This window comes from Acomys russatus, chromosome 32 (assembly GCF_903995435.1).
Source record: "Acomys russatus chromosome 32, mAcoRus1.1, whole genome shotgun sequence".
NCBI classification, from domain to species: Eukaryota; Metazoa; Chordata; class Mammalia; order Rodentia; family Muridae; genus Acomys; species Acomys russatus.
This window is the reverse complement of record NC_067168.1, coordinates 48,075,553-48,101,533: the sequence shown is the minus strand read 5'-3', so window position 1 is coordinate 48,101,533 and position 25,981 is coordinate 48,075,553. Positions and strand designations below refer to the sequence as shown.

General features: G+C 45.9%; 1 protein-coding gene across 1 annotated transcript; it reads right to left on the bottom strand.

The window, feature by feature from the left end:
* Positions 1-1,421: 1,421 nt before the first annotated feature.
* On the bottom strand, positions 1,422-25,981 carry Tcaim (T cell activation inhibitor, mitochondrial). Its single transcript, XM_051140369.1, is given in 11 exon segments — positions 1,422-1,824; positions 2,684-2,815; positions 4,378-4,610; positions 5,872-5,963; positions 6,107-6,204; positions 8,978-9,100; positions 12,080-12,332; positions 18,940-19,096; positions 22,624-22,779; positions 22,781-22,825; positions 25,866-25,981. Coding segments are annotated over 11 exon segments (1,590 nt in total). The 5' UTR covers positions 25,929-25,981; the 3' UTR covers positions 1,422-1,586.

Below are 25,981 nucleotides of genomic sequence, written 5' to 3'. Positions count from 1 at the left end.
TGCTGTGCGCAGAGCTCAGGTGCCTTTGGAGACCATTTTGCACCAGAGGTTTTGTCTGTGCTCTCTGAGGTGGGGACAGGTCTGAGGCAGCTGGAACCATGGGAAGCACCATTGCGGTCAACAAGGTGGTGTTTATTATTCTGAGAAAAATCCAGTTCAACATATGTGACAGAAGAGTCTATGTCAGCTCATGGTAGACACAGCACAACCCAAACAAACTTCCAATAGGTTATATGTTTGCGGACCACCCCACAAAGACAGGCTTCTCTGTGTGTAACAGCCCTGGCTGTCCTGGACTCACTCTGTAGACCAGGCTGCCTTCAAACTCTCAGAGATCCACCTGCCTCTGCTTCCCGCGTGCTGGGATTCAAGCTGTGCTTGAGGGCTCCTTCGTATGGAAAGCACAGCAGCACTTGTCACACCAGCACGAATGAAAACCAACAATGGCTAAACAACCCTCTCGCCAACCAGTTCTCATTTTGAACACAATTTTGAACTGTTTAAATAATTGATGTCTTATAAAGGTCCAAAAGATGAAAAACATATTTTTAGCATCTCCTTTGTTCTAATGCACTGTGGGAAAAATTCCTTGGACTTCCTCAGGGGAAAAGTGCAGCAGGCCTCCGACTGTGCCGGAGACGCCAGAGAGCAGAGCAGGCAGGCTGTGTTTCTGAGGATGAACCGCAGCACAAGGCTCTCCCAGGCCAGAGCTGCAGGAGTGAAGGAGCTTCTTCAGGGGCCTCAGGCTACCTGACAACACTGCATCTGACCCACTCTTAGTGCTGGGTGGAGCCAGGGCCTGTGCCTGCCCAGCACACGCTCTACCCATATTTTAACTGGTAAAGAAATCATGTGTGTAATTGCTCTGTAAATAGACTAGTATCAGACAGTGTTAATATCATATATTCAATAGGTTTTTTTTTTTTTTTTTAATATAAGTCTTCTTTCTCTTAAGCAAAATTTGGTTATTTAAGTTCTGCTCCCCGTCAATGAAGTGTTTTGGACAACTGCCTGCTGCTGGCTGTAAAGTGGGTGTGTCTATGGGATGCATCATGAAGGTGCATGCTGCATTATGTTGCATGTGACAAATGAGTTTTATTCATAAAGAGCTATACCGAATGAGGCCAATTTATATGCACATATTCACTCATATAAAAATATATAACGCTTACAGAACCCTCTATTACAGAGCTTTAAAATATTTTTTTTCCTAGCATCTTTTTGCCTAGCCATCAGCATCATAAGACTAGGGAGATAAATTTTTTTTTTTTTTTTTGAGACAAGGTTTCTCTGTGTAGCCTTGGCTGTCGGCAATCACTTTGTAGACCAGGCTGGCCTCGAACTCACAGCGATCCACCTGCCTCTGCCTCCCGAGTGCTGGGATTAAAGGTGTGTGCCACCACCGCCTGGCCGGGAGAGAAAACTTTTTAAAAACAAGTTTCTTAGCATAAAATCACTAAAAATAAAAACCTACCCCAGTTTCATAGCAGCAGTTTAGAAACTTTGTTCTAACACGTAAATACTAACATTATGTCAAACGGAGTTTAAATAAACTCAACACTTTCTCACTTCTTCAGGTATCTGTGTTACTTCATAACTTCTTTCTTCCAATTCCATGGGATGCACAGGTCTCCATCTTGCATAACAGAATAAAAATGTGATACACAGAGGTGCATCCCATGCAGATAAGGCAGTGACTGTTCTAGAAGTCTCTTACAGCAATCCACCATTTGTCTACTAGAAATGCTGGGCTCTTTATATAACTTCTCCAGAGAAAATTTCTTTGTTGAAGCCTCTATCAATTCATTTTCAATAACTTTTAACCTATTAAATAAAGAACCGTCATAAGCTATTACTAAATAAAAGATAGAATACAAACATTCTTAAATGTTGGGGTGATGGCACAATGTCCATACAAGCCAGTTATGTGAAAAGACAAGCCAAGAGTTACCCTGAGTCCAATACTGTCTGAATTATTTTCACATTTAGCTCTAAATGTGTTACTCTTTTTAGCATCAATGAGGTAAAAATAATATATAATTTACTCCTAACTTACAGAGATTTATTGTTTCTAATGTGTTTGGGTGCTTTGTCTGCTTTCAAACACCTCCCCTAGCCACTGAAGAAAGAGGAGGAGTGTGGCCCTCGCTTGGACACAAGATCAGGCTCTGCCTGCCTAAGTTGCTGCTCCCTCCCTGCTCAACCATGTGAACCTGCTGTCTGTCTGACTGTCTGTTCCTTCCTATGGACCCACTCCTACCCTTTCTCCTCTATAGTGGACTCAATGCTGCAGGTTAACACCTATGAGGAGGAAACCACTGGCTCTCAAGTGATGGAAAGTTGCAAACAACACAGAACAGGACTACTTCATGAACTACAACAATTTATACTTTAAAACTTAAATACAATAAGGTTAGAGAGATGGCTCAGCAGTTATGAGCACTTGTGGCTCTTCCAGAGATGCAAGTTCAAATCCCAGCACCTACACGGTGGCTCAAATCTACCTGTAACTCCAGCTTCAAGGGGTCCAAAGCCCGTTTTGGTTTTCACTGACACAACAGACACAACACCCTACACATGAACAAAATAGCTAAAATGCAGAAATGCTTTGTTATCTGCTTAACAGTCAGGTCCTCAAACACCAAAGAGGGTCTTCAACTTCTTGGAAATGGGCAGTACTTACTTCTCCTTTCTTGTCATGTTTTCCCTTGCCTGCTGGGCTTTGGTCCTCATGAAGGACTGGGAGCTTGCTGGATCCGAGAGTGCTGGGATGTTAAAATGCCCGAGCTCATGTAAGCTTGGTGCGTACGTATCACTGAAACAAAGGTCTGGTAAGGTAAACATCACCACTTCAACAGACAATGCTTCTTCTTCTTTTTCTTTTTTTTGGTTTTTCAATACATAGTTTCTCTGTGTAGTCTTAGCTGTTCTGGAACTCACTCTGTAGATCTTGCTAGCCTCTATCTCAAAAATCTACCTGTCTTTGCCTCCCAAGTGCTGGGATTACAGGCATGTGCCACTGTGCCCAGTGACAAGCTTTTAAATCTCAAGTGACTGAAAAGTTATCTTCAGAAAACACACCTTAAGTCAGGCAGTGGTAGCACATTCCTTTTACCTCAGCACTTGGGAGGTAGAGACGCGTGGATCTCTGAGTTGAAGGCCAGCCTGGTCTACACAGCAAATTCCAGAACAGCCGGGGGGGGGGGGGGGAAGGAAAGAAGGAAGGAGAGAAAGAAAAAAAAAAGTCCACCTCAAAATTATAGCAATACTGATGATGGATGATTCACTGTTCTGTGTGACCCATGGCAGTGACCTACTTCAAAGAGTCTGTGTGTACTTGACGCTACATTTAAGTACATGGCCAAGTGCAGGTAAAGAGTGCATGCATGTGCACACACAATGTTAACTGTGCACGTGCACACACAATGTTAACTGACTTAACATCCCATTTTTCTATATGACTGACTTCTCTATCAGTGGCTAAATCTTCAAAGAATATTCTAGAAATTCTTAATTCAGTCCTTCGGTTGGGTTCCTGACATATGTAGAACAGGGCTGTGAACACAATTTTTCTGACATGTAGTGACGGTCTTTTGTTTTTGAGAGAGGGTGTAGAAGGAATCTCTTGTGTATTGTATGGATGCAGCACCTGCCAATTAAAAACACCTATGGCCTATGGCCCATGGCTGGGGCATCTGGCAGGCAGAAGGGATACTGGGACAGAGCCAGGTGTGCAAGATCCAGTCAGCAAGAAAGATGTGAGGACGATGGACTCATGGTCCCTGAGCACAGGTAACCAGCCACGTGGCAGACTGAAGATTAGAATAAAAGGGTTATTTTAAGTTATGAGCTAGTTAGAGAAGAAGCTAGCTATATGGCCTAGGTATTTGTAAAATAATAATTGAGTCTTCTGAGACTTTTTATTCCAGGGACTTGGGAATGGGAGGAAAACCTCCCACAGCAACAGGGTTACGCCGGTTAGCTCACGCTGGCCTTCAACTCCTAAGTGATCCTCTGCTTCTGCCTCTTGCATACTGGGATTAAAGGTGTGTACTAGCTTGCCTCCATTTTAAAAATCATTTAAAAATTATACATCTAAATAGATATACAGTCTCTGTGTCTGTCTGTGTCTGCATGTGAGTGCAGTGCATGAGGAGGTCAAAGGCACTGGCTCCCCTGGAGCTGCCTGACATGGGGCCTGGGAACTGAACTTGAGTCCTCTACAGACAGAGTATCTGCTCCTAACCACTGAACCATTACTCCAGCCTCTCATTTCTTCTATTATTATTATTTTTTGATTTATAAGAACCACAAAATGAAACAAACCCAGCGAGATGCACTGAAGTTCACACACCCCATGCGGCTCCAGACACTCACCTACTGAGGATCATCTGCAGGCCTCTCAGACTGTGAGGGTGCAAAGGCGGCCTGCTTCTCAGCAGCCGGTTACAGAACACATCGAGGAGCGAGCAGTACTCCTCAAGTGTGAATGCTGGCTGCAGCTCCTCGATGTAAACCACTTGGATGCCCCCAAGAAGATTGCTTATTTGGTCCTCTAAGGCCAACATTCTCCTCTGAAGGTCAAAATAACTTGGCAAACTTTCAAAAAGCTGTAGTATTGGGGGAAAAGAGACATTTAGTTTTATATTACTATAACTTTAGGCATCCAATAAACGGAACTGATTTGCTCACAGAGGCAGGCAGATCTCTGTGAGTGAGGCCAGCCTGGTCTACATGAGTTCCAAGAAAGCCAGGGCTACAGAGTGAAGCCCTGTCTTGAACAACAAAACCAAAACCAAAATCCATAAACAACATAGCTACCAACATTTATCGTTTAATGCAAATTAAGCTTAAGGTGAGATATACTAGAGTGTCACAATTAAAAGCTTTTGCCAAAGCTGAAAATATGACTATCTTTGACATGATTAAAGGACACAGGCCAGCAACGCTACCCAGGGATTCACCCACTAGAGGAAAAGTGCATTTCCCGTGTCATAGTGGCTCACACCTGTAATCCCAGGACACTGGAAGCTGAGGCAGGAGGATTGCTACAAATTTCAGTCCAGTTTGATTCACATAGTTCTAGTCCAGCCAGGGCTACATATGAGATTCATTCTAAAACAGACAAAGAAACAAAAACCAAACCAAACTAAACAAAAGCATTCACGTCAGGGCTGGAGAGTCAGCACTTGTTCTTGCTGCGTTCCGTCCCTAACCCACAGAGCGGCTCACAACTGTAACTGTGGCTTCTGGGCAGCCCATGGCCTGTCCTGACCTCCTCATGAACTAGGCACATGTGGTACTCAGATGTACGTACATGCAGACAAAGCACTAACACATAAAATGAATAAATCTAAAAATAAAATCTAACAATGAAAAAACTGTTCACGCTCGTTTTATTTGTTTTGTTTTGTTTTGTTTTTTTTTTTGGTTTTTCGAGACAGGGTCTCTCTGTGTAGCCTTGGCCATCCTGGACTCACTTTGTAGACCAGGCTGGCCTCAAACTCACAGTGATCCGCCTGCCTCTGCCCCCCGAGTGCTGGGATTAAAGGCGTGCGCCACCACACCCGGCTTTTATTCGTAATTTTTAAAAGCTAACATGGCCTGTGAGATGGACCTATGAGCAGAAGCTCCTGCTCACGTGTGCTGTGTGGACTCCATTCTGGATCCCAGGATGGAAAAAGAGAACCACTACCACAGTGTGTCCTCTGACTTCTGTGCACACACATGCACAAAATAAAAAATTTAAAGAACGCTATCTTCACTTTCAAGTACTAGTGATGTGGTATTATGGGACTGGAAAACCAGAGCTGTGCTTTCAAATGCTGCAGTTTGCTGACATAATAAAAGCGTGTGGAAGCAAGCCCTTACTCTTGTCCAGTGATGGTGGACGTCCACGGTTCCCAGCATCACGTGGCCCAGCGCACTCATACCAGAGCGGTCTGTGAATACGATGGTGCATCCTGAATCAAACACAAACCCTTGGTTATGGCCCAATTTGTCCTTGTAACACCGTGTAAATAATTATGTAAACAGTGTACACACTCGGATTGAATATAGTGCATGTGCAGCTAGCTGATGTGCTGGAAGAGTGGACAACAGGTACCTTTTGCATTCTGAAGTGGCTCCAAATTCTGGTGTGCTAGGCGGCTGAGACTGTGCAGCTGGCTACAGCGATGGGCAACTCCCCAGCCCCTCTGCCACCTAAGCCAACAGACACAACCACATTAGCAGCAGCACACTGGAGGGGCGAACAGGCTCTCACCCCAACCACCTGGTCCTGAGAAGGTCAACAGCTCTTCCTGAGCAGACACACGTCATGTTTTAACTGATCTTATGTTTCCAAGATGGTTATTGTCTCTTTTAAACAAACAAAAAAAGAACATTCCTGTTATTCTTATGGCTGTGATGTGTGTGTGAGCAGGCCCACGGGGGTCAGAGGTCACACTCAGGATCTGGTTCTCTCCTTCCACTGTAGGATCTAAGGGCTGAGCTCAAGTTGTTAGCTAGACCTGACCCTGAGGCGACCCTGGGAATTAGACATGTGCTAGTATACAATACTTGTATAAGATGATTTATAAACTCTTAGCTTTATCACTGTGTGTGGGTGCATGGTCTATGTATGCAGGTGCACACGGCTATGTGCCACAGCATGTGTGGAGGTCGGAGAACTCTGTGGAGCTGACTCATTCCCTCCACCTTTATGTGGGAACCTGGAGGTGACCAACAGGTTTGGTGGCAAGTGCCATCAACCTCTGAGCCATCTTGCCAGCCCCAAGTGATAATGGATTAAAAAAAAAAAGATAAAAAAATAATAATAGAATAAAAGAAAGAAAAAGGTGCACTGTTTGAATAAGAATGGCCACATAGGCTCATCTGAATGCTTAGTCATGACTGACTGGCAATATTAGAAAGGATTAAAATGATTAGACATGGCCTTGTTGGAGGGAATGTGGCCCTGGGGGTGGGCTTTGAAGTTTTAAAGTCCTGGTGTCTGCCTGTGTGCTGCCACGCTCCCTGTCACTGTGACGGTGATGAAGTAAAGCTCTGAAACTGTAAGCCAGCCCCAGCTAAACGCTTTCTTTTATAAGAGCTGCCTTGGTCACGGTGTCTCTTCACAGCCACAGTGACTACGACACAGAAGCACGAAGCACTGCAAGTGTGCCCCTGTGTGCACGAAGCACTGTGACTGTGCCACTGTGTGCACGAAGCACTGTAAGTGTGCCACTGTGTGCACGAAGCACTGTAAGTGTGCCACTGTGTGCACGAAGCACTGTAAGTGTGCCACTGTGTGCACAAAGCACTGTGACTGTGCCACTATGTGCACGAAGCACTGTAAGTGTGCCACTGTGTGCACGAAGCACTGTGACTGTGCCACTGTGTGCACAAAGCACTGTGACTGTGCCACTGTGTGCACGAAGCACTGTAAGTGTGCCACTATGTGCACGAAGCACTGTAAGTGTGCCACTGTGTGCACAAAGCACTGTGAGTGTGCCACTGTGTGCACGAAGCACTGTGAGTGTGCCACTGTGTGCACGAAGCACTATGAGTGTGTCACTGTGTGCACGAAGCACTGTAAGTGTGTCACTGTGTGCACGAAGCACTGTGAGTGTGCCACTGTGTGCACGAAGCACTGTGACTGTGCCACTGTGTGCACGAAGCACTGTGAGTGTGTCACTGTGTGCACGAAGCACTGTGAGTGTGCCACTGTGTGCACAAAGCACTGTGACTGTGCCACTGTGTGCACAAAGCACTGTGACTGTGCCACTGTGTGCACGAAGCACTGTGACTGTGCCACTGTGTGCACAAAGCACTGTGAGTGTGCCACTGTGTGCACGAAGCACTGTGAGTGTGTCACTGTGTGCACGAAGCACTGTGAGTGTGCTACTATGTGCACAAAGCACTGTGACTGTGCCACTGTGTGCATGAAGCACTGTGAGTGTGTCACTGTGTGCACGAAGCACTGTAAGTGTGCCACTGTGTGCACGAAGCACTGTAAGTGTGCCACTGTGTGCACGAAGCACTGTGACTGTGCCACTGTGTGCACGAAGCACTGTGACTGTGCCACTGTGTGCAAAGATGTAAAACAGAGGATGGGGCTTTGGAGTAGAGCTTGATTTTAGAGCATAATTTTGTGCAAATACCTGAGTTCAGTCCCTGGCATTACACAGACACATACATATGTATACTGTGGCATGTACATGCACACACACACACAAATAAATAAATGTAACAAAACTTCAACTATTACGCCCAAAATATCAGAAATTAAAACTTACTTCTGTGCTTTAAACAAAAATTCATCATAGTGTTCTTACAAATTCATTTGATTATATTCACAAAATGACAATTGAATACTGGATTGTCAGAGAAATTAAAGAGCCAAATATCTGACTACTAGCACGTGTGAGCACTAGGTAACCCCTGTACTTTCACTACTGTCTTGTAGCCACATGGCCGCCTTCTGATCACCCTGTCTGTTTCCTTCGTGATGTGGTCCCAGGTACACACTGCCATGCACAGTTTTTGTGGTGCTGGGGCTGAGACCCATGGCCCAGTGTGTTAGGAAGCACCATGTCACCACTGCATACGGCCGAACAAGACTGGCCTCCTCCATAGGCTCATGCATTTGGATGGCTGGTCACTAACCAGTTGCTGGAACTATCTGAGAAGGATTAGGAGGCGTGGCCTTGTTGGAGGAGGTGTGCCACTGGGGAAGGGTTTTGAGGTTTGAAAGCCCAGGTCCTTCCTAGTAAGGCCCTATGGTTGTTGTCTCAGCATCTAAGCTCTCAGCTCCTGCTCCAGCACCACGCCTGCCTGCGTGCTGCCATGCTCCCTCCATGACGGCCATGACCTAACCTCTGAAACTGTAAGAAAGCCCTGGTTAGATGCTTTCTGTTATAAAATGCCTTGGTCATGGCATCTCTTCACAGCAATAGGACAGTGACTAAGACAACTAGGAAATTTTCTTTATTACCTGATATCTGAAAGTTGCAGAAGGTCAGACAGTTCATTCTTCAGACGATCCAGCTCCTTCCTAAGTGGCAAACTGCTCTTCAGTTTTCTAACAGCACTCCTCTCATTGCTACCTAACCAGGACCTAGACCCCAAACAGAGAGAAGCACTTTCATTCATTTCCACCAACACAACACCCATGTAGCTGGGGATGGGGTCAGCGGTAGAGCACATGCCTAGAGCAAGAGAGGCCTTGCTTTATCCCTGGCCTTGCAGCCAAAAATACAAACACAAAAACCAAACCCACAGCCCAAAACGCACACTAGGAGCAGCCCACTGTTAACTGAGTTTTCTGTCAGACCTTCTTCTTGGGTCTCTATGCAACAGAGCCCTGGCTGTCCTAAACTCACACTGCAGACAAGGCTGGCCTTGAACTCAGAGGCCTGGCTGCCTCTGTCTCCCCAGTGCCACTGCTGCCTGGCTTAGGCCTTTACTCTGTCTCACAAGCCCTGCTCATTCATGTTACTGTTATGGCAACTTCTTTAAGAACTGAAAAAATTAAACTTTAATTGGATCAAACCTGTCACTAATTCTAGACATGAAACAATGATGGAAAATGTGAATTCTTCTAAGTCTTTTACTGTTGACGGGAGTACAGCCCTGTCTCATCCTGTCTCATTAGCTCGTCACTCTGCACAGTCACATGACAGGTGAGGGTACAACTGAGAACCACGAAGCAGGTGCGCAAACATGGTGGTGCACAGCTGTGAGACACACACACTGAGGGGACACGCCCCGAGGAAGGAGGCACAGCTGTGAGACACACACACTGAGGGGACACGCCCCGAGGAAGGAGGCACAGCTGTGAGACACACACACTGAGGGGACACGCCCCGAGGAAGGAGGCACAGCTGTGAGACACACACACTGAGGGGACACACCCCGAGGAAGGAGGCACAGCTGTGAGACACACACACTGAGGGGACACGCCCTGAGGAAGGAGTTTCAAAACTGCTTGTGGATTCTAGCCTGAGACCCAGCTGCCTTGCGCTGCAGAGTACTGAAATTACAAACATGTACCACCATGTACAGCCTGGAGCCCAGTTTCCTAGTGCTTGTCCTCTGAGCTACAGCTCCCGCCTCCATATTTACGCCATACTTTTTAAGTGCAGGTCACTGACGGTATTGGGTAGGTTGTAAGCATGCAATGCCTCGTAGTGATCAGCGGTGATGGGCACGTCCTGCGTCCTGACAGCTAGCTAGGACAACGTAACCGAGGCCACCACAATGAGATGAGAACTGCACTGACCCTGAAGAACATCACTGAGTTACTTTTTCTAGCTTCAGTCTGATTTCACTGTTTTGCCAGCTAGCTAACTTAGTGCTGGGTCTTTAAACAATGGATACCCACTCAACTGAGACCAGCACTGTCTTCTACAGAACACCCCACTCAAGCAAGACCAGTACTGCTGTCTACAGAACACTCCACTGAGCCACAGACTTCATGCTTTTCTGAAACTCTTTAATACTTCACGCTTAAGCCCCTTAGCTTGATCAAGGCCCAACACTATCATTTTTGTCTTTATTTTTAGTCAACTTGTTCTCATTTTTCTATATCCTTCAGGCCAGATATTTGCAGCACCGTGTCTGCTTTGACAGAGGTCAAGGTAAGCAAGCAGCACCCTCTTAAAGGGCATGCAGACTTTGGCGGGCTGTAGCTGGTGCTGAGGGCACACTCACAACTGGCCATGCCACTATCCCTTCAGGGTTGCTAAGCTAGCATCTGATGTGCCATCTGCACCCCACATTCCGCCCGCCCTTCTCCCCACTTCCTGTTGCCTCATGCTTCTGCTTCATCACTAAATCGTCACTCCCAAGCGCCCATCTTCCTCTAGCATGTCTGCGGAAGGAAATCTGAACAGTGGAATACACCGTTAGAGTCCCGCACACAGACAAGCATCACAGCTAGACTCCTGCTCACACACACACTCTTGCCTCCTTGCTGCCAGTCAGTCACGGCCAGTCACTGGCTGCTTTGGATACAAATTATCGAAACAGAAGGGCACTGGCTTTAAGAAGCTCACTTAGAATGCCGGGCATGGTGGCACACGCCTTTAATCCCAGCACTCGGGAGGCAGAGGCAGGCAGATCTCTGTGAGTTCAAGGCCAGCCTGGTCTACAAAGTGAGTCCTGGACAACCAAGGCTACACAGAGAAAACTTGTCTTGAAAAAACAAGGACAAAACCCATAGTTATCAAAACATTAATGGCAGCTTACTAAACAAAGTAAGCCAAATATTTCATTTACCTTTTTTTTTTTTTTTTTTTTTTTGAGACAGGGTTTTATTATGTAGCCCTGGCTGGCCTGAGAACTCAACTGCATAGCCTTAGCTGGCCTCAAACTAACAGAGATCCTCCTGCCTCTGTTCCCCAATGCTGAAATTAAAGGAAAGCACTACTGACCTTACCCACATCTGGATTTTATAATTGAAAACATTCTTTTTCTTTTTTGTTCTTTGTTTGTTTTGTTTTTTTTGAGACAAGGTTTCTCTGTGTAGCCTTGGCTGTCCTGGACTCACTTTGTAGACCAGGCTGGCCTCGAACTCACAGCGATCCGTCTGCCTCTGCCTCCCCAGTGCTGGGATTACAGTGCCAGTGAAAACATTCCTTTTCAATCATTACTCAAGATGGTAATTTACAAAGCTACCTGCCTTTGTTTATCCTGAGACAGGGATTCATTATGTCCTCCAGAGTGGCCTGCCGTGATCTCGTCACCTCCCTAACTACTTTCCAAAGGCTGGAATGACAGCTGTGCGCCTCCACACCTGGCGTGCTTTCTGTAAGTTTGGACTATTAAAGTGAGTTACCTCTGAACTCTCCAAATAGACTGAGAAAGTCTAATGTGTAAAGAACTGATTTTAAAAACTTAAATATTTTGCATGTATTTGGTATTAAACAATAACACAAATTGGAAGTGATTTTTGCAACTTTAAGGAAGAAATATGAAATATATTTTCTCATGGCTTCTCCATCAAATATATTACTGAAATTTATTTTCCTGAAAAACCAGAACTGTATTTAAACATAAAATATACGTGGCTGTTTAAATAAAACCTTTTACTTACGTTAGGGTTGTCTCCACTCTTGAGACATGCTCCAGGTCCTCATCAGGGTCCCTGAACCCAGGGTAGCAGTAATAAGACTTGTGCCACTTGATGGGTCTGTCAGGCCTGGCCGCGGCGCCCCTGAGAGGCTGCGAGTGCACACGAGTGTTCAAGCTTTGAACGTGTTCAACAGACAAACTGCAGGAGTTGAGAATATACAACACTGTGCTTAGCAGATCGCTGGTGCGCAAAGTAAGTCTGACTGCTCGGAACCCTAGAGAATATAATTCCCCAGACAATTGATACAGGTGATTACTTGTTTTACCTTAGAATCATTTTTCATGAAACAATTATAAAAGCAGAATCTTTAAAAACATTTTATTATCCATTAAAATCTCCCCAGTTGTAAATCATCAGCAAATGGGAAAACACTTCCTCTTCCAAACTCTACAGCCTACTTCAGCCTCACGGGCTCCTTTCTAGGCTGGCACCGGTGAGCGCCCATCCCAGCCAAGGGGTGCACACTGTTCTCAGTGCTGAAGGGAGGGGGTGCTCCCATGTCCATCACAGGGTTCCTAGTGCAGAGAAAGCGCTCGGGGACACCTGCACTGGCAGTGCCCGCCAGGGGAAGGTCCAGGCTATCTACCTACTGTTGGTGGGCATAGAAGCTCATCTTTTAAAAAAATTGTTTTCATTAAAATTTTATGTGTGTGTATATATGTATGTCCACATGTATGCCAGAAGAAGGTAAGATTACCCTTGGAGCTACAGTCACAGAGGGCTGTGAACTGTCCTGTGAGTGCTGGAAATTGGACCCAGGTGTTCTGGAAGAGCAGCCAGCGCTCTTTACCACTCATCATCTCTCTAGGCCCAACTTTTAAAACGTAGCTTGAAAATTACACAAGGGAGCTGGTGATAGAGTTCAGTGGCAGAGTGATTCATAGCCCTGACAAAAAAAATATTCTGCTAAGTAGTGTTACTTTTTTTAAAAAAATCATTTTTATTTTATGTGCATTGGTGTTTTGCCTGCACCTATGTCTGTATGAGGGTGTCAGATCTTGGAGTTCTAGACAGTTGTGAGCTGCCATGTGGGTGCTGGGAATTGAACCCAGGTCCTTTGGAAAAGCAGTCAGTACTCTCAACTGCTAAGCCATCTCTCCAGTCCCAAGTATTGTTGCTTTTTAGACAAGGTCTCAGCATGTAGCCCTGGCTGGCCTAGAGCTCACAGAGATTTGCTTGCTTCTCTGCCTCCTGAGTGATGGGATTAAAGGTGTATGCTATCACTTTGGGCTACAAAAACTTTATAAACACATGCTCACTGTGAAGTTTCTCACCCCACCCTCCCACCCACAGCCCCCCACGTGTAAAAGTCTACCAACAGGCAAATAACCTCAAACCTTTACCAGACATAATCCCTGCTAATAGTCACCACAGTCTTCCAACAGCATGTAGCAATCACGGAGCTACATACCCACACACACGTGGGCATTCACTGTGAAATTAATTAAATAACTAAAACTAAGCTGGGCATAGTGGTGCAGGCTTGTAATTCCAGCTCCTGGTGAAGGCTATCCTTGGCTACATGGTGAGTTTCAGGCCAGCCTGGGCTATCTAAGCAACTTTTCCTCAAAACAATGAAACCAACCTTCCCGAGCCCACAATCACCACCACCACCACCACCTCAGTGAATAAAACTCAGAATCTCGTGATCACATGAACTCGGCCGTCACATGGCCAGTGCCTGCTCTGCCCCAGGGGTTATCTGTGGAACACTTGCTTCCCTCACACCAGCTCTGGGACAGTGCTGGTCTAAACCTTTTCTATACGTGTCTCTGAACTACATATGACACAATGCTTATGTGTTTCTATAAATACACACTCACTCATTTTAAATTGTTCCTTTTAGTAAAGACAGTATCATTATGGACCTATTATTCTGAGCCTTTTGCCACTTAGCATGGTGGCCCTTTGATGGGCGGCCTGACTCCATCTGAGGAGGAAAAGCCATCTTGTTATAAAGTCAAAATAAGTTCATCCTTGCTGTCTGTAAGACTTGAGTTTGGCTGTGCCTTGACCCACTTTCTAGAGTTTGACATGTCTCACACCCTACACACTGACTATACCATGATCTCCACCCTGACAAATGTTCTGCCAAGTCAGTCTGAGATGTTCAGTCAACTTCCTACATAACCATAAATCCCTCGAGCCTTTCATTTTGGGGGGGGGGGCTACAAAACCCCTGCTTTCTCCTGTGTTCAGTGCTATGTTATTACACCCAGCTTTAGGGAGATAGCCCTGTCTAACAGAAAACAAAGCTTGGGCTGGTCGTCTTGGCTCTCACTGTCTTCCACATCTATATGAGCCTTACTCTTTTCAGCAGCTACATGCTAGTCAACTTAATAAGCACAGCGTGACGTCTCTGTCACTTCCAACAGTGGCGGGCTGGAAAGCAGTTTTCCCATTTCATGTGGGATTTGAATGTGCTTCGCTTGCATTCCTTCCGTGCACCTTCAAGTCTGCGCTTGGGAGGGTCAACGTCAACCTCAGGCGTTGCTCTTCTGCCACTGTCCACCTTATTTTGAGGGAGCTGGGTGACCCCTTAGGTGAAGCTGGTTGGCTAGTGGGCTCCCGGGATGCTCCTGTTAGCTCTAGTGCTGGGATGATAAGGCATGCTACCACAGCTGGCTTCTATGCGGGTGCTGGAGGCTGAGTTCGGGTCCTGACTCTTGTACGGTAAGCACTCTGCTGACTGAGCTATCTCCTCAACATTCCTAAGATGTGAATTAATTTTAAAAATAATTTATTTAATTTTAAATTTCATGTGCCATGGTGTTTTGCCTGCATGTATGTCAGTATGAGGGTGTTGGATTCCCTGGACCTACAGTTGCAGACAGTTGTGAGCTTCCATGTTGGTGCTGGCAATTGAACTGGGTCCTCTGGTAGAGCAGCCTGTGTTCTTAGCCACTGAGCCATCTCTCCAGCCCCCAGATATGTATTCTTAATAAGAGTCAGAGCTTAACTCATTCTTGTAGATGTACTCTGCTTGACACATTCATACACAACACAGAACATGTAAAATAAGACATTTTTCTTAACAGGATCATTTGATGGTAAGGTGAGGACTACTGGAAGGAGAAAAAGAAAAATTCTAACTTTTTCCATGAAGGCAAGGAGGAAGTAGCTTAGACTTAATAGCTTAATAGGAACACACCCAGCATTCAGGAGGCAGAAGCTTGGAGACTCTCTGTCAGAGGCAATTTGGTCTACATCAAGTTCCAGGCCAGCCAGGGACATACAGTGAGGCTCTGCTTTTAAAAGGCAGGGTTGGGGAGAGAGCTGCAGAGCTCTTGTAGAGAAGTTGGGTTCGATTCTCAGCCCCACATAGTAGCTTACAACAATCTGCAACTCTAGTGCCGGCGTGTGACGGGCTCTTCTGACCTCGGGCACCAAGCATGCATGTGGTACCCAGACATACCTGCTGGGCAAGTATTCACCTAAAAAAATAATTAAATCTCGTTGGGCACAAAACTTTAATCTCAGCACTCAGGAGGCAGAGGCAGGTGAGCTTGAGGCCAGTCTGGTCTACACAGTAATTTCCAGGAGAGCAGGGCTGTTACACAGAGAAACCTTGTCTTGAAAAATAAAATATAATACCACACACATCAATAATACTGCTTGTCTAATGTGTGTGAGACACTAGGTTCAATCCCTAGCAGTTAAAAGGAAAAGTTTGTAAATTTATGAAAAAGACCCCCTCCCCCTACTTTCTCTTATTGAGATAGCGTCTCTCCATGTAGCTCTGATCTGGAACTTACTATGCAGAGCAGGCTGGCCTCAAACTCACCAGATCCTCTGCCTCTGCCTCCCCGTGTGGGATGGAAGGTGTATGCCACCACGCCTGGCCTGCAGAAGCACTCTTACCATGGACAACCATCATCAGTGTAAAAGGTCATCACTGGGCAGGACAGCACCTGGTCATCTGTTTGCTTTTTACTGTTATCTGAGTTACAGTCTGTTTTGTAAGGGAGAAAGTCTGATTCTTCTGGTGTATAAATACTTTACATATTAATACTGTCCTTTAAAATCATGCTTTCTTTTCCCATTTGTAACTGAATTCTCTCTTTAGCTATTCTTGCTATGAAGGGGTTTAGTTAACCCTGAGCTGACAGGAGAGGATTTCTGGCCTTTGCTAAGGCAGGCTCACTACAGCTGCTTGTCTAAGCATTAATTCACAGACGTTCTTAGTGAGTCTAACTTGCTCTAATGTCTACTCTGATAATAACGTTTACTTCCTCTTGGACCAAAAGAACCTAGAGCTGGAAAAATGATTTAGGTCTTTAGGAAGTTAATGTATTGACATGAAAGCAAACAAAATGCCCCAAGAAAGCAGAAGTAAGAAGGCATGGAGGCAGAAAGGCTTGTCGTGAACAGGCCGTGTGGGAGCGGGAGGGCGGGGGTGACAGACATGCACTGTATACATATGACACTGACAGGACTAAAAGGTCAATCTTAGTTATTTCAAACTGTTAATGAAAATTCAGGAATGAAGAAACAATTTAACTTTATAAGTGTTAGGTCCAAAGTGGTCCCCAAATGGCAGTGCTGGTCTTAATCAGGTGTCTTAGTCAGAAGGACTCTGACCAGGGAGAGGAGGGCTGTGGCTGGCCAAGCAGAAGCTACACTCCACATTCCACAGGGTCCTTTAAGGCAGATCTCCATTTACAAGGACCTCTCTCTCAGTCTGCCCCAAAGGTCAACCACCCTGGGCAAGTTCCCAGTTCATCTGAACAGCCTGCATCAACCCAAAGGCCCCACCTGCTGACTGCTGTATAAAATGCTCTTGTTGCATCCCTCCCTGCCCAGAGACAGCCCTGGCAGCCTTTCCTTCTCCCTACCGAGTGTGCGGTTCAATGGGCCACTGCATCCTCACTCACAATAAGATCAAAGAGCTACAGAAAGCCGGGCATGGTGGCCAACACCATGAGTCCCAATGCAGACTCTGCAGGCAGAGCTCTGTGAATTTGCGGATACATAGTAAGTTGATACCCAGAGCCCCCCCCCCCCCAAAAGCTAAAGAAATATGACTTTCAAATTTTGTCACTGTCAATCTTTGTCATGAAGAGAGAGCCAAAAAATAAGACTCCTCTAACAACAAAAGACAAAAGACGGAGAAACTGCTGAGAAAAGGAATTTGTGACTGTTTATTTTCCCTGGTAAAATAAAAGACAAGAGAAAATAGAGAGAGTGGACAGGAAGCCGCCTTTAAAAGGAAACAGTGGTTTTGGGTTGTTTTTTGTTTTTTATTCATTAAGGGAGACTGTGAATGCAGTCCCCTACCACCAAAAATTATGTGGTTGGTTTCCTGAATTTGGGGAAATGACAGGAGCAGCATACTCAGACTCACTGGATGAGCGTCACCGGGAAACCACATTTCTGATCATGGGATTTCTCCTGTTTTTGTGGCAGAGCCTTTCCTTCCCATCTGAGGTCCTGAGGTACTATGAGGGTTTTTTACAAACTACTGCAACTCTCGTTTTAATAACCAAAGATTGAGTCAGGAGTCACAGGCAGAATTGTAAGTATTCTCTATGTTTCAAAGGCCTCTGAAAGGATAGTTATTTCCTCAAGGATAACAAAAGGGGTAAGCTTTTAAACCTTTTGTTTTGTTTTGTTTTTCAAGACAGGTTTCTGTGTCCCTGGCTGTTCATGCTAGGTTTTTCTTCTGTCTGTCTGTCTCTTTCTCTTTTTGTTTTTTGTTTTTTTTTTGATACAGGGTTTCTTTGTGTAGCCTTGGCTGTCCTGGACTCACTTTGTAGATCGGGCTAGACTCAATCTCAGAGATCCGCCTGCTGCTGCCTCCACCTCCCTGAGTGCTGGGGTATGGGTGTGTGCCACCAAGCCTGGCTTTTTTCTTTCTTTAAGATAGGGTCTTGTTATGTAGCCCAGACTATCCTCCAACTGGTAGTAATTTTCCTGCCTTAGCCTCCTGAGTGCTAGGGACAGAGCATGCCAGCAAACATACGCAGCTCTTCACAGGTTTTGTGTGTGTGTGTGTGTGTGTGTGTGTGTGTGTGTGTGTGTGTGTGTGTGTGTGTTTGAGACCGAGTCTTGTGACAAGCCAGACTGGCTTCAAACTCAGTCTTCTTGCGTCAGCATCCCAAGGACTGGGGGCCACAGGTCCTGGCTGTCAGCCTCACTGCATCCCGATACCCTCAGTCGCAGTAGGTGCTTACAAAGAAGGCTGTGCAGGAGCAGCATGGGGTGGAGCTCAGGAGCTTGAGTTCAAAGCCTCCCTCTGTCTGGGGCCTCTCTGACAGGTGGGCATCTGTCTGGGGCCTCTCTGACAGGTGAGCATCTGTCTGAGGCCTCTCTCTCTGACAGGTGAGCATCCGTCTGGGGTCTCTCTGACAGGTGAGCATCTGTCTGGGGCCTCTCTCTCTGACAGGTGGGCAGATGTCACTAGGTCACATCCCCCCTCACAGGGACAGAAGAGAAGGAACGCTATAGATTTCAGAGACATGCCTAACACTCAGACCAACACAGGAATACTTCAGGGTTTCTGTTGCTGTTTTGAGACAAATTCTCACTGTACAGTTTACACGGTCATGGCTGGCCTAGAACTCACTCTGTAGACCAGGCTGGCTTTAGACGCACAGAGATCTGCCTGCCTCTGCCTCTGCTTCTGCTTAAGGCGCGCACCCCAACACTTGGCTGGAATACTTCAGGACACAATTGTTTAAACACATGCAGCTGGGAACAGAATCAAACCATGATATTTTTCAATAATGAAGGATTTAATCCAAAGGTATTCTGGCCAAGTCAGGGTTAATGAACACTTTTCACATGAAGCTGGCAGGGTTCATCACAGAAAGAAAACCTACCGGCAGTACTGACAGCCTCCTGGCCTTCAGAGCAGCTCTGGGTTGTTTTTTCCCTTACATAAAATGTAAGCTGAGTTGGTTTCAGAGACTTGAAGCCTGGTTTCTGGAGATTTTCTAAGTAGACATTTAATCTCTTAAGAGAATTTTCATTGACTTCCTAGAAAAAAATATTAAGGATATTTACATGTGAATAAAGAAAAAATTACATGTTGTCTTTAAGTATATTGAAGATATGAATCTACTGATAAAAATGTTGGGGGACCCAGAAGTGGTAGTGCACGCCTTCAATCCCAGTGCTCAGGAGGCAGAGGCTGGCGCATCTCTGTGGGTCTGAGGCCAGCCTCAAAAAAAAAAAAAAAAAAAAAAAAAAAAAAAAAAAAAAAAAAAAAAAGAAAGAAAGAAAGAAAGAAAGGAAGGAAGGAAGAAAAGTTGAGCTAGAAAGACAGTGTCACGGTTCAGTTCCCAGCACCCACATGGCAGCTCACAAACCGCCTGTACCTACAGCTCCAGGGATGCAATGGGCACCTGGTCTCACTCACCCCAACACAGACACACAGCTGAATATAAAATAAATACTTAAAGAAACATTGGGATTTCGGATTGTTTGGTAAGAGGAAAGGTTAGCTCCACGTCATACAGTGTGCAGCAGACAGGTGCTGAGGGCGAGACACAGAACACGCAATCATGTGAGCATCATGGTAAAGGGGTTACAGTTGCTATGACTGCTCTCCCAAAGCAACACTAGTGATTACATCATGCGTTTGTTACGTGTAATAGTACCTCCACGATAGACAGTTGAGATACATTTCCATAGGAAAAATGAGAAAAACCATACATACATATATACATATACATTTAAAAATTTAAATTTGTGTGTGTCTAAGTGTGCATGGTACAGTGTTGGGTGCCTGTTACAGCATATATGTGGAGGTCAAGGAACAATGTCCCAGAATTCATTCTTTCCACGATGTGGATTCTAGAGACTGAACTCGGGTTGACCACCTTGGCAGTAAATGCCTTCCTAGTGGAACCATCTTTCTGGACATACTTTTTAAAGTGTCTCTATTAAGTCTAGGATGGCCTTGAACCAGAGTTTAAGGTCTACAAGCCTGAGTCTCCACAGTGCTATAAAGCTGCAACTTCTAAGCCTATATGGCCTCATGTGGGGGCCATGCCAGAATCTGCCAAGTCAGAAATCCCATGCTTAGGCTGCACGCTGTGACCTTCCAGCTGCTGAGCTCTGCTGGAGGAGGTCTTTGTGTTCCAGGCCATCCTTGGACTATTTACCTTTGGAAGAAGTAGGGAAATCAAATCCCTACTGAGAAACACCTGGAGGGTTAAGGAAGTTGTTACACAGAGCTACTCAGGCTATCGTGTTCTTCTTGCCCTGGGAGCTAGGGAGAGAGGGATCAGAATAGATCCTATTGGTCTCACTATATAAAGTCTTACTCGGCTGCATTAAAGTGAATCTTGATCAGAAATTTCCTGACTTGATTTGTTATTTCTCGCATCTCTGTATCCTACTTTCAATCCGCACTCCCTCTTTCAGTTGAACCCTGATTCGATTTTTCCAGTGGGCCAGGACCCAACAGCCTCACTGTGTAGCCCTGGCTGGCCTGGAGCCGTTGCTGGTCATGCTGGCAGGAACAACTGCTTTTCATTATTTAAATCCCTTCCTGCACACAATGTCTGGTCAGGAACCTCCCCAGACAGGTTGGCACACTCCTGCCACTGCGGCCGAACCTTGTTTCATACAGGGGTGACTCCTGAACCCCAGCATCTGGGCCTCCAGTGTGTGTTGGCGGTTCTGGTCGGGGAGCATCAAACAGTCTCCCTGGATCTGAGAACCTGGAGGGAGGTACATAAGGCGGACGGGAGCGAGGACTCTATCTCCCAAGCAGCCGGATGGATCATCTACGGATGCCAGATGCCACAGCGGATTTCTTACCCTCACATCCAGCCCCAGCCTTTTGGAGTTGGACGTGAGGCCATGGCTGATTTACACAGTGAGACACTCTCAAACAAACAAACAAACAAAAGACAAAAAGCAAAACAAACAGGCTAGAGCTTGGCGCCCCGCACCACACACTCCTGTATTTGGGAAGCTAAGGCCGGAGGAGGACTGTCTTGAGGTTGAGGGTAGCCTGAGCCACATAGTGACACCCTGACTCAAGACCAAAAACCGAACCCAACATCTACCCTGAACAAAACTGAAATCCTTAAAGTTACTTTTGATGTTTTTACTTTGCCAAAAGAAATGATGAAAACATAACTTGGAAGTTAAATAAAAAGATGACTGTTAAGACACAAAGAAGAAGGGGCCAGAGGGAAGCCGGGCCAGACTCAGATTATTTTTTAAGTGAACTTCGCATTTAGCTCTGAAGTTTTAAAAATCTATTAATATCCCATACTTTTTTTTTTTTTTTTTTTTTTTCCGAGACAGGGTTTCTCTGTGTAGCTTCAGCTATCCTGGACTCACTTTGTAGACCAGGCTGGCCTCGAACTCACAGCGATCCACCTGCCTCTGCCTCCCGAGTGCTGGGATTACAGGCAAGCGCCATCACGCCTGGCTATAATATCCTAGAGTTTAAAATTAGAGTATTACAAGGAAAAGAACCACAGCAGTGTGCCAGTGTGAAGCCCGGGATGTGCAGTAGGATGCTACAAGCATCTGGAGCCTTGAGTCTGTCCCCAGCAGAGGGAAGCTTCTGGTGAGCCGGGAAGAGTGGGTAACAGTCAGCAGGGCCTGATGAATAAGGAGCCAGGGCACAAGGGATGGAAAACAGATGTGCAGAAAATACTGACAGGCAAGGGGAGGAAAGATTACAAAGTAAGATCCTGGGAGAGGCTCACTGACAGGCGGACAGTCCAAGGTGAGGGAGCAGTGAGCACAAAGGCTTGGCAGAGTGTGAGCTCACTCAGACTCAAAGCACCAGGTGATGGGGAGTCCCCAAGACCACACTCAGCCTCAGAGGCCGACCAGGATTCCTAGAACCCGGAAGTCAAGGTTACTACGGTAGAATGGCTGGCAGGGGGCAAGCCCTTGGCTGCTGCACAGTGCAGATTACAGCCAGGCCTTCACGCCCAGCACGGGTGTGCTACTGAGCAGCACTGTGTACTTGAGCCTGGTACCCAGGATTTAGTGTTTCAGGTTAAATCAGAGACCAATGCTAACGAAAACAAAGGGACCGATGAAATAACTCTAGCGCACTCAGCTCTGCAGCATTATCTAATGTTAAGCACACTGATGGTTCTGAGTTTGCCCAGGGTTCTTTCAGCTTTCACCCCTGAGGATGAAGCCGGCAGCACACAGCATGCGGGAAAATCTGTCTGGGGCATGCTCAGAAGAAAGGCTCCATCAGGTGATGAGAGGCTTTGTTCTCTTAAGCTCCCACTGTACTCCAAAAGCGAGCAGAGAAAACATGATTAGTATACTCCTGAATTTGTGTGTCAAGTTTATTGATTATATAAATACCGATAGCTTTGATAAACAAGTTTTCAACTTCTAACGTTACAAATATTCACTAAATTTATTAATTTGAAACTTATTTTTTCAAGTTAGTATTGCTTTTATGCCAAACATTACCATGACAGAATAATCCAAACTTACAGAACTTTCTGCATTATATTGTCTCAAAGGTAAATCAACTAGACATATAGACAAGTTAAAAAATAGTTGCTTACCCTTTCTCTGGGGTACTGTCCAAAGAAATCAGGATGAACTGCAAAGTAGAAAGGCCTCAAGGCATTGACGGCTTCTGCTCCTGATAAAGCTCTCGAGTGATGAAGCCAGTGAGGGAGGGTCTTCTGGCAGAACCTGTCGGAGACACAGGGGTTACTATTCTGTGACACGCACATATGCACCATGCAGGAGGCAACAGCCAGCCTAAAAGTACCACAGGGACAACCACAGCAACAAGGCAGAAACTGATCCGCTTCCCGAATGGGGTAGCAGACTCCCCTAGGGCAGCGTGAGCAGCAGTGAGGGTACTACCACCCCTCCACAGCTCTCTCCGGGAGCTGGCTTCACTGCAGATGGCATCTGTCTCCCTGGAGTTGTTTTCCTGTGCAGTGGAGACTACCCTGAGGCTCTCGGGATAAAGAGGACGATGTCCTTCAGTTTCCACATTATCAGAGTGGTGAGAGGGCTCTAATCCAACAACTTGACATCCCCACTCTGGAACTGTGTCCTGACCTGCCTGGGATGTTCTTGACGCACTGTCTATGCTCTTCAGTAAGAATAGCACTACAGTTTTTAGTACAAAAGAAATGACTTCATTCTTGGGGGACAATTCCTTGAATACTGCAATTTATATTTTCCATTCTAATTACTCTAATTAGAAGTCTCTAAGTGCTGGGCATGCTCTGCAATCTACCAGATATGCTGAGTCTTTCGAAATGCTTTATACTGCTAAAATGGTAGAGATTCAAGAATTAATTTGAAGATTTACTTTTTAAGTATTGATTCTTATTATTTTTCTTTATGTGTATTTGTGTGTGTGACTGAATGCCAAATATGCACAGGTGTCTGCAGAGACCGAAACAGTTCACTGGACACCTATAAACAATTATGATCCTAATTGTGGGTGCCAGGAACTGAACTCAGACTCTGTGCAGAAACAGCATGAGCTTTTAACCTCTGAGCCATCCCTCTAGCCTATGGAAGATTTTTTTTCTTTTCTTTTCTTTTTTTTTGAGTTATTTATTTATTATGTACAGTGTTCTGCCTGCATCTATACCCACAGACCACAAGAGGGCATCAGATCACATTATAGATGGCTGTGAGCCACTATGTGGTTGCTGGGAATTGAACTCAGGACCTCTGAAAGCTCAGCCAGTGCTCTTAACCTCTGAGCCATCTCCGCAGGCCCTACAGAAGATTTCTTAACAGCATGGAAAACTCCAGTATATTTTCAGGTTAACTAATGTTTTATTTTTCACATGCATTTGATCCTTTTATTTTTAAAAATTTTATTAATTTATTCAGATTACAACTCAATTGCCATTGATCCTTTTATAAAGTAAGTATACAGATGGCCCACTAAGTATTATAGCAGCGGTATGAATAATAAGAAAAGGAAGGCTGCAGACACGGCACAGTTGGTAAAGTGCTATGTAAAAAAATCTGAGTCTGATCCCCAGCCAGTGATACATAGTGAGAACCTGCCTCAGACAGACAGACTGCAAAAGGAAGTGACAATTCAGCCTCTATTCAACGCCCCCTCCTCCCCCACCCCCCCTTTTTAAACTTATCCCTAGATACTCTCAAACTTGAGTTCTTCCCACTTTGGCCTCTGGGAGCACTGGGATCCCGAGCTTCACGCTGCTCTTTTGATTCTGTGGCGTAACATCCTTTCTCAGTGCTGCCGAAGCCCAAAACCCAATGAGGCACCACTCAGACCTGTCCTCAGGTCAGCTGGCCACTTTACACTGCCCCCCGGAAACTGGTCCCTCTGCTCTCTTTGCTCGCACACTCTGTCACTGACGCAGCTGCACAGCCTCCTCACTAGTCTGCCTGTCTCTCTCCCCAAACCATGACACTCCATTTTTCTTTTGTTGCTTTCTTAAATTTTATTATTTTAAAACTTTTTATTGATTCTTTGTGAATTTCCCATCATGCACCCCAGTCCCACTCATCTCTCTGTCTGCTCATATCTGCCCTCTGCCCTTGCAACCCCTGCCCCCCACCCCCCCATAAAAGAGAACTGTAAAAGAATCTTGCTGTGGAAGCTGTAGTGTGTCACAGTGTGCCACACAGTACACCCTTTTGTCCAAACAGCTTTACTTGCAAATGTTCATTGCAATGAGTCATTGGTCTATTTTGAGGCCTCTGGCTCCTGTTACACCATCAACACTGGGTCCTTACTGGGACTCCTCTAGGATAACCTGCTGTTGCCCTGTGTGATGGAGGTCCTGCAGCTTTGGGTCTGCAGGACCGGGCCCTTCATGGCCTCCAGCAGATCATAGATGGGGTAGACTTTGGGGTGGGCCAGCTCAAAGCCCTGGATCTGGGCCTGAGAGGTAGCTGAGATGGCTGGCCCGCCAGCTCACCTGCTCCTGCACCACCAGGGTGAGCTCTTCAGGAATGCGCCTGCTAGATCACCCAGTGCTGCAGCAGGCAGGGTCAGATTTCCTGCTCTCATGTCCTTGGGGGGCCAGCTCACCTGTGTCTTCACCACCTGGGTGTGCTCTACTCTGCGGGCCAGGAGAGGTGCAAGGCCCACTCTCCTGACTGCTGCAGCCAGTGAGGAAACCTCCAAAGCGAAGGGTAGAAGACAGCAATTTCATTTCTTATGCAAACAGTTTTGATGGCTTCCACAGTCCTGACATGGTTTTGAGTCTTATATTTAAGAGCCTCAGTAATTATTTCTTAATTAATGCTTCCAACTTGCTCTCAACTACTCTTTATAAAAGCTGAGTCGAGTGTGGTGACAGAAGTCTGTAGTTCCAGTGGAGTGGAAGAGGGAGGATCAGGAATTCAGGACTAGCCATGGCTACATAATGAATGCAAGGCTAGCCTGGGCATCCCTCCCAGGGAACCTCGGCGAAACACCATGATCTTTGGTATTCTCCAGCGCCACAACCCCACCTAGCAAGCTGCACGTACTTGTGTAACTGTGCACGTCTCCTGTGCAGCAGCAGCAGGAGGAACCTGCGTTATTGTAGCCGTTTCCTTTTAAAATCTAAGCACCAAGCCACGAGCTCTGTAGGCTGGGAACACAGCACCCCGTGCTGGGGTGGTTTAATCTTTCATACAGAATGGCTCTGTTAGGATCTGTTATCTCCTGCCCTGAATGGGGCCTTACACAATTTGGCTGCTCAATGTGAGTTTGCTTTCTTTCTTCTTGTTCCTGCCTAAAACCATAAAACGAGACCTGAAAAACAAGTTGCAATTGGTTCAATACAGAGTGGACCACAGAGCTTACCTTCTCAAAGGCCTCAGGTGGCAGAACATTTCTGAATACGCACGCCAAATTCCAAGCATCCATTAATTGCCTAACAGATTAAGCAAACAGAAGAATGGAACGAGTGGGATGTGAGA